Raw genomic sequence first — 8,931 nt, forward strand, 5'->3', positions numbered from 1 at the left:
GTCTGCTTGGGTGTTGGCCCCGGGGGGGCGCCGGCGGCACGCAGCGGGAGCTGCCGCGTTTAGGGCCGCTGATGCCCAGCGGTGCGGGAGAGGGACCTGGGGGATGCGCGGGAGGGCTGGCTCGACTCCTAGTAAGGGCACGAAGCGGAATGTTTATTCTTTAAATTAACGATCGTATTGGCTTCTCGGCTGCAGGTTCCAATCTGGATTTTGTGTTCCCACCCCGGGCAGGGCATGGGGACCTGGAGCTACGCTACTCACAGCGTGCACTCTGCATGTGCAGCCGTGAGGTAGAAAAGCATAATATCTCCCAGTTAATTACGGGAGCTACTTAATTAATGCTGTTGTGATGCTCCACTGGGGGGAAGAAGACTGTCCAGGTCCTGGGGAGGGGGATGAAATGGTAAATTTGACAGCGTGGGGTCTGAGAGGAGGGTCCTGGAGGGTAATTCTTCATTTCCTTCCACTTTCTGCTAGAATATATTTGACATCATCCCCCTTGTGCTGCTGTAAGTGGTTTTGCAGATGTGCCCAGGGAGCCACACACTCCCTCCCGTCGTGGTCGCTACGAGGGAAGGCAGGAGAAAACCACCCAGGGCAGGAGAAGCCCAAGATCCGTGGGTGGTGGAGAAATAACCAGCGGGGTAAAATAACGCCATGGGACGGGGGAATGGAGGGGTGGGCTGGGCTGGGACGGAGAGAGACGGGAGGGCTGGGAGATGGAGAGGACTCTTCTGCCGAGCCGGGCGGCCGGAGGGCAGCGGCAGGGCTGGCAGGTCGGGATGGAGTTGGCAGGGGAAAAATGAAAAGCAAAAAATGCAGGAGTGCCATTTATTTCTGCTTTATGTCAGCACAGCTCCCAGGTTACTTTCCATGAGGCATCCCGAGCTGCTTTCCCTGTCCTGCTGCTCCAAACTGGCAGCTCCCCGTAGATCTGTGCCCGGCTGGTTAACCATTTTGTAGCCAGGTTCCCCATTTTCTCCATAGCGAAGCTCCGCTGTGTCTGCCATCGGGCACGTTCACTGTTAAAAAGTTACAGCATCTTTTAAGTCAGCCGGTGCATCACTACGGGGCTGCACAAGAGGACCTAGACCCTGGGGACGGGTTCTTCTGCCTAGAAGTACAACCAAAGCACGTTTCTCTCCCCTTCAGGGCTGACGATCTCATCTCTGACTTCAAGGTGTGGAGAAGCAGCATCAGCCGCAGGAGAGACGGCATGGCTCACAGTCAGCTGCCCAACGACTCCTGGCAGAACGGCTCAGCCCCTCTCTTCACCGGCCTGGACCTCCTCCTGGAGCTGAAGCCCCTCTTCATCCCTCTCTATGCCATGCTGGTGGCAGTGGCGTGCACGGGGAACCTCTTCCTCATCCTCCTCATCGCTCTCACCAAGAAGCTGCACTGCACCACCAATTTCCTGATCGGGAACCTGGCAGCGGCCGACTTCATCATGTGCCTCGCCTGCGTCCCCCTCACCGTCTCCTACGCCTTCGAGGTGCGGGGCTGGCTCTTCGGGATGTTCATGTGCTACTTTGTCACCTTGATGCAGGCCGCCACCGTCTTCGTCTCAGTGCTGTCCCTCACTGCCATCGCCATTGACCGGTACATTGTGGTGGCATACCCTATTCGCAGGAGGATAAGCCGCAGGTCCTGCATCTGCCTCGTGGCCTGCATTTGGTTACTCTCCATCATGGCCTCTGTTCCCACATCGCTGCACACCCACTACTTGGATCTCAACACCATCGGCCACGACATGATCATCTGTGAAGAGTTTTGGAAGCACGAAGAGAGAGAGCGGCTGCTGTACTCGTGCTTGATGCTCCTCTTGTCCTACATGCTCCCACTTTTGGTGGTATTGCTCTCCTTCTGTGCCATCACCTACCACTTGCGGAGGAGGAACATCCCGGGTGCTGCCTATCCCTGCCAAGACAAATGGACCAAAACGAAGCAGAAGACCTTCCGGGTGCTCACCGTCTCGGTGGTGTGCTTTGCTATCTGCTGGCTGCCCCTCCAGGTGGTGAACTTCATCAGAGACATCGACGAGGAGTTCACCATCCTGGACAAGAGGTACGTCAACGTTATCCAGGTCTCGTGTCACCTGATTGCCATGAGCTCTGCCTGCTACAACCCTTTCATCTATGCCTCCCTCCACGACAAGTTCTGGTTCCACCTCAGCAGCTACTTCTACCGCAAGAAGAAGAGCTCCAGCATTATGTCCTGCAAGGCTTCTCGATTCAATACCTGCTCCACCCTGGCAGATGCTCCTACCGGGATCTCGGATAAGATAGCTTTGCAAACTAGATTCTCTTAACTGAAGGACCCCAAGAGATCAGTTTTGCTTTTGGACCTGGTGTGCACTTTGCTTTAGACTGGACATAGGAGCTGGTTGCTGGTCATGGTGGTATGTTGCTGGTCCCAGAAGAGGTCTCTTGTGCTTGGCAGGGAGAGCGAGCACCAGGGAACAAACCGATGGGCTTTGTGTCCTCGAGGAGCAGCTCTTCTGAGCAGCTCAAGGATGTTTTGTTCTTTGGGGAAAACAAACCGGTGCAACAACAAACACCGCAGCCAGGCAAAGGCAGAGCAATTCGGAGCAGGAGGTACCTGCGAGCCCACGTACAGACACACTGGAGCAGCGGTAGGTGTTTCCACCTGACCCAATTCAAGAGACAGCTGGAAAAGACGTGAGTGTCAATGAAACAACAGTTGCTTGGCTTGTTGAAACAGAACAACGGATGAGTATCGAGATTAATGACCGGACACGCAACTAGCCTGATGTAGTTCTCCATAAGCCTCAGTTTTCAGAAATGCCTCCGCATCGGCGTGGTCACAGTCTGCCTCCGTTTCTGTGCTTGCTCTATGTGCCGAGGAGCAATGCCCGAGCCATATCCCTGCAAGCGCCGGGTCGTGCAGCCAGCAAGTTTCCCATCGGGCTTTTACAGACCTTATCTCACATCATGGCTGGGTATAGGGTGTACACCCTATATCTCACATCATGGCTGGGTATGAGGTATATACCCTATATCTTGAATCATGGTTGGGTGTAAAGCATATACCCTGTATCTCACATCATAGCTGGGCATGGGGCATATACCCTATATCTCGACTCACAGCTGGGTATAGTAGGCAGCCAGCACCGTATTTGGAGCACAAAGACTTCTCCCCACAGTTTATTTATGAGGTGGGTCAGCTTCTAAGCTAGACAAACACACATCAGATGCATTTAAAAAACTCTTTGGAGAGTGTACGTCTTCATTTTGTAGGATAAAGATTGTTCCTAAGCAACAGATAGCATTTTCTGCCTCTGGAGGAACACCAACTCACAGGTAGCTGTTAAATTGCTGTGCATTTTGTCTTTTAAATTGCGGTTCATTGGTGAAAGGGCAATATACATTCAGAAATGTGCATTCTTCAGTCGGAGACCGTGTGGGAGCACACGGCCACCGAAAGCAGACGGCTTGTTTTGAGTGGGGGCAACTTTCATAACCTGCTTGACTTTCTGAAGAAGCCACCTCTGTAAGCAGACTGGAGGGTCCCAATTTCTCCAGCTGCTAGCGTGCAGCCAAACAAGGCAGACGTAGCCGGGCACATCAGTGAAATTATTGCTGTTCTTCACAGCTGAGTAGGACTCAAGGGTATGGGGCACCCAGAAAGATCTTAAGTGATGTGTTTGCTGGGGAAGATGTCTCAGTCTCCACTCCCAGGGTAGTTTAAGATCGTATACGTCCATGCTCAAGCTCCTTGGGTGGAGGCAGGAATCCTGCCGACGGGCTGCTCTAACCCAGAAACTGCTGGATAAAGGGTGGGTTTGCTTGTCGGATGCTGCTTTGTGTCTCTAGATGCCTGGTGCATCTGTGGCCCATCAGCCAGGTCCATGCAAGCGGCACACCAAGAAGGCACCATCTCTTTGCACCCAGATGCCCAACTTGGTTTTAACCTCTTGATCTCCCAGGAGGAGCGTTTGGGAACAGCCCACAGGCATCAGCGTCACCATAAGCACCGAGTCTCAGGGTCACAACAGCTGCTGGCCACCCAAGGCCATGCCTTTGGTTCACCATCTGCTGCTGGGCTCTGTGGGGCCAAGCTGTGTATCTCCCACTGCTCTTCGTGCCCAGGGACAAGACTTTAAGGCCCCTGGGTGGCATGTCCTCACCACTGCATGAAAGCTCTCCATGGCGTTGGCCATCACTCATGCTTTCAGAGATCAGCCTGGCATCCTCCGGTGCAAACACAGCTGGTCGGACCCTAACACGATCCCTAATCTGCTCTTGTCATGCCCGGGCAGGAGCTGCTGCCCACTTGCCTTCCTGCTGAGACCTTTACGGTGGTAAAGGACTGTGTTATCTCCTGTGGTGCAACCAGTGGAGACGGGGACCCATCAAATGCAAAGTGACGTGGATGCTTGGGACTTCTGTTGCGTGCCCGCAAAGCAGCTAACTCTGTTTGCTTCTCACAGCTTTCTTGTGGCCATGCAGCATTGTGCTCGGGGCAGAGGCTGGGCTGCTCGACCTGGAGGAGCAAAGCAAACCAGAAGGTGCACTGCTTGTCCTTCCCTCTAATAAAGGCTTAAAAAGCTCAGGCTGTGTGTTTGTATTGATTCGAATCCAATAAAAATAAGCTGTCCTTGACTGCAGCTTAATCACATCCCAGGAAGCCAGTCCATTTGGACATGTTTATCTCTGTCGCTGTCACTGGTGGTGGCAGATCCTTGGGGGTCAGTCTGAGATCAGGGCTGGAGAAATGAGGCTGGCTCAGGTTTTGGGAGAGCTCTGCGAAGCAGCAGCTCTGGCTGGAGAGAAAAGGTTGGACGTGCTTTTTTTTTTTCAACAAGGTAATGACTCAAGACGTGCTTTCATTCACTTTGATTTCTCGCTACAGTGCTACAAATACCCCGTATCTGTCTATCTGAAATCTGCAATAGCAAATAATTGGTCTCTAAGGTGAGGGCAGCCCCTGAGCCGCTGCCCGTTCAGCCCTGCCCTGGCTGAAGGCTTTGATCTGAGAGCACACGACCAGGTTATCGTCACGGGCTATCACGTAGCATTAGTGGCCTCTTCTGCCGGCAGCGCTGTGCGTGCTCAGGCAAGCGTGGCTTCACAGCCCCACAGCTTCCCCTCCAGCCATGTGCCTCTCGGTCCTCATAAAATTTGCTAGCAAATCTGCTTCTCACTTTTGCAAGGTCGTTGCACCCTCAGCTGAGCCAGTAAACCCCCAAAACATCATCCCCCCCCTTAGAATTGCTGCCTTCCTGCCCCTACTGCTGCAATGCCTGCCAAGGGCTCTGTTTCCAAAAGCTGCCAGCAGCAGCCTTGGCTTGCAAAAGCAGGACGGACGATACCAACGTCCACCTTCCCCACCAGAAAAGCAACGTTCAGACACGAGGCCGGGATATTGCCAGCGGCGGCAGCGAGCCAGAGCAAATTACACAAGCTGCAAGGCGAAGTGAGAAGTGCCAGCGTTACAGGAAAAGGCACAAACCCAAATCTCGGGGCATATTCTCATGCAATAATGTTGCCCATTAGTGACATAAAAACCAAGCCGATAGCAGAATGTCAGCAGGCAACACAAAGACCTAGCAAAGAAAATAGTAATGAAGTTTAAAAGCCATTTTTTAATGCTGGTATATGTAAGCTGGATTTTTGCAGGTTTGAACTATGGGGGTTTCCTATTCAATAGGGCAAATTCCAGATGATTTCTCCGCAGCCAGCATTGCTTTAAAGTCTCCGGTGCCCTGCGGCATCAAGGGGAGCAATGAGTGTCTAAGGATGGGAACATCGTCCCATCTTCCACAAGCCTGGGCAAAACAGAGCTTTTTCTCCATTTAGCATTTTGATAGAGGCACCGGGAAGGTGCAAAATCGCCTGAAGGGACTAAAAGCATTTCTGTCTCTTGCAGCTTCAGCGGGAAAATGGACCTGGCTGGTAAGTCCCCCCTAATCTGGGACTAGGTGCTGGCAAAGCCACCCTGCCTGCCAAAACCCAGTGGGAATTTCTCAAGCGAGCGCCGGACATGGCCAACACAAGCTGCCGATGGCTGGCACCGAACAGCTCTTGCTTGATATGATAATTTCCACCTTTAATTAGCTCGGAAAAAAGATAAGCAAAAGCGATTAAGTCGCCCAGTCCCTTTCAATCACGCGGGGCTCGCGTTTCCCAACCGAGCTGCAATCGTGCTGTTAAACACAGAGGAAGCCTCTAACGAGGGTGAATCGGGGAGGAATCGGCAAAGTGCTCATGATTGCTTCTTTAAACTAACGTATTTCAAACTAAACATGTTTCTTCTCTGGGATTTTGACTCTCTCAAGCCACGCGGCCGAGACGAGGCCGCCGGCAGCTCTGGTTTCAGACCTGTGGGCAGCGTTTCCTTGGGAGAGAGGCAGCACAGAGCCGCACGGCTGGGAAGGGGACGGGCAGACGGATTATCTGCCGAGCTCATGTTCTCCGGGCAGTTTCTACTGCTTTGCAGAGCTGAGCTTTTAGGGACGCGGCAATCGCAGTTTCTCTGCCAAGTGCAACTGCTGCCTATGAATCAATAGCAAAAATAAAGCCCAAACATATGAGAACTTTTTCTAGATTATTTAAAACATGGGGCGTTCCAGTTGTATTCTGTAGCCAACGTCACACAGCACAAATGGGAATGCAAACGTGCCTTTTCATCTATTTTTTGAATTCTGTTTTAAACAGAAAAATGGAGCTCTTTGCATCTATATTCCATCGTGTGGCTTATTTTATTTTGCCATGTGGCTTGAAAGCTTTCTGCTACACAAGGAAAAATCAGGCTTAAAGCCTACAAGGAAAAAAACCACACAAATCCTTAAAAATGTGGAAAAGTAAATAACTACAAAAAAAAAAAGACAGTGCTGCTGCAAAAGGGAGCTAAAGCGGCCGAAGTTGTATCGATCCAACCTTGTAACAGGTGTTCATACTAGCGCATTATGCAGCTTGCACGGGGTTTGGATTTGAAATATCCTAATGGTTTAATATCGAGGTGGTGGGGGGCACGGGTGGGGTCCCCGCTTCGAGCGGGTGCTCAGGGGGCTCCACGGGGGCTTGGGTGCCCTGAGACGTTCCCTTGGGTAGAGGACCAGGGTGTCTTTTCCCTTCCCTTTCCCCAATTCAGCTTTTCCTGCCTCTTTCCTTTCAAATCGCAGGGTCGGAGCCCTCCTGATCCCCTCCTGGTGCCTACAGATCTTCTGGGACCTCCCCTCCCACCTAGACAAGCCTCTCCCCGCCTCGACCTGTCCCAGAGGGAAATCAAAGCATCCACATATCACACACATCTCCAGGAGGTTTTTCTTCAGCTGAGGCTCAGCTTAAAAAAAATGAGAGAGGCTTGTCCTCAGTAGGAACAATTTTCTGTGCCAGGTGAATGTCCCCAGGAGAGAGGGAAGGGCAGCACAGGGCTCTCCTTTCCCTACCAAAACTCATTCCACCTGGCTGGGCTGCTTTGGGTTGCAGAGCTGCCAGGAGGAGGCTTTCCTTGTGTGGAACGCCGCTCAGAAATCCCCAAATCCCCATTTCACTTATCCTACGAGTCGAGCTAAACCTTTTGGTGACCTTTCTGCCGCATTAAGCACTGTGGGAATGGTGGGGGAGGATCTTCTCCCCCGTGCCCAGCCTGGGCTTGCAGCATGCCCTGCCTGTCCCCCCCCAAAAAAAAACCCCCCCCCCCGCTTCTCCCGATGCCAAGATCTTGCTAGCAAAGCCCGGGCATGCCTGCTGATAGGTATTTTTCTGCTTTCAAGATTCAAGATCCCCCCGCTTCTCCCGATGCCAAGATCTTGCTAGCAAAGCCCGGGCATGCCTGCTGATAGGGGATTTTTATTTTTCTGCTTTCAAGATGAGCAAATGAAGAAGCTGGGGACAAGTTTCAGGTCCTGCTGGGGCTGTGGGACCTGCACCCCAAAGCTGCAACAGATCCTCCAAGTCAAAGTCACCTTGGCGTCAATGAGGTTGGAACATCCATCGCCAGATGGATGCTTCCCCGCTCTTGCTCTTGTTTCGAGGCAGGAAGAAGCTTTTCCGGGCTTTATATGGATTGTTTCCCCCCGTGGGATGAAGTGGTCTGGAGAACATCATCGGTGCGCAGCATTTAACACCACTGGGGGCTTTATGAGCCAGGCTCTCCTCCGGCTCAGTCTCACGGCAAACGAGCCAAACCAAAATCTTTTTGACCTTTGGCTAAAGGTGCAGAGAAGACAAACCAAAGAGCCTGAGCATTTGCGATCTACAGTCTTAAGTAAGGAGTTCAGTGTCAGCCCTTATTTAACTATTACTCTTTAACAATTACCCAGCTGCAAAGAAACAGAGATGCAGCTGGGGCAGGCTGGGGCTGCTGCTGTCCCCAACGGTTTCAATTATTTTTTCGCTGAACACAAAACAAAAGAAACACAAGAAGGGACAAGAGCCGCAACGGCAGAAGATGCAGGTTCTGGTTGTGGTGGGGAAAGACCTGCAAAATCCCGGGAGGAAGGGGGATTTTGTACGGAGTGGGGTTTGTGGGAGCGGGGAGCTGGGAATGATGCTTTTTTAGCCGTGTACGGGTCTACGGACCAAACTTGGTCTGCTCAAGGTCTCATTTAAGATCTGGGGGGGTTAATGAAGCCATCGTGGCTCACGGGATCAGGGGTGGCCGCTGCGATGCGATGCAAAGCTCATCCCAGCGTCTGCGGTGTCCCCCAAAGGGGTGACAGCCTGTCTTCGCACAGTCTTGTCCCCCATGAGCGTGACGGATTCAAGCACTGCGAGAAAGGAAAAGAATCGGAGGACAAAACCTGCTCGATCATGTTCTTTCACCCAGAAATGGGCTTGTGTGCTAGCCATGGCCACACTGGCAAGTCTTGAGAGTAATGAAGGGTCAACTTTTTTGTGTTTTTTGGAAATCATATGAAGTTTGCCATTCTATGCACTGTTCGCCTTCATCTTCAGGGGACGAGGA

The 8,931-nt window shown here is 52.2% G+C and overlaps 1 protein-coding gene across 1 annotated transcript; it reads left to right on the forward strand.

Moving 5' to 3' along the window:
- The first annotated feature begins 1,216 nt into the window (after positions 1-1,216).
- LOC103902631 (prolactin-releasing peptide receptor-like) lies at positions 1,217-2,336 on the forward strand. Its single transcript, XM_009283714.1, has one exon. The coding sequence runs from the start codon at positions 1,217-1,219 to the stop codon at positions 2,306-2,308; it is 1,092 nt and encodes a 363-aa protein (XP_009281989.1). The 3' UTR covers positions 2,309-2,336.
- Positions 2,337-8,931: the final 6,595 nt, after the last annotated feature.

This window comes from Aptenodytes forsteri, unplaced genomic scaffold (assembly GCF_000699145.1).
Source record: "Aptenodytes forsteri isolate BGI_AS27 unplaced genomic scaffold, ASM69914v1 Scaffold535, whole genome shotgun sequence".
NCBI classification, from domain to species: domain Eukaryota; kingdom Metazoa; phylum Chordata; class Aves; order Sphenisciformes; family Spheniscidae; genus Aptenodytes; species Aptenodytes forsteri.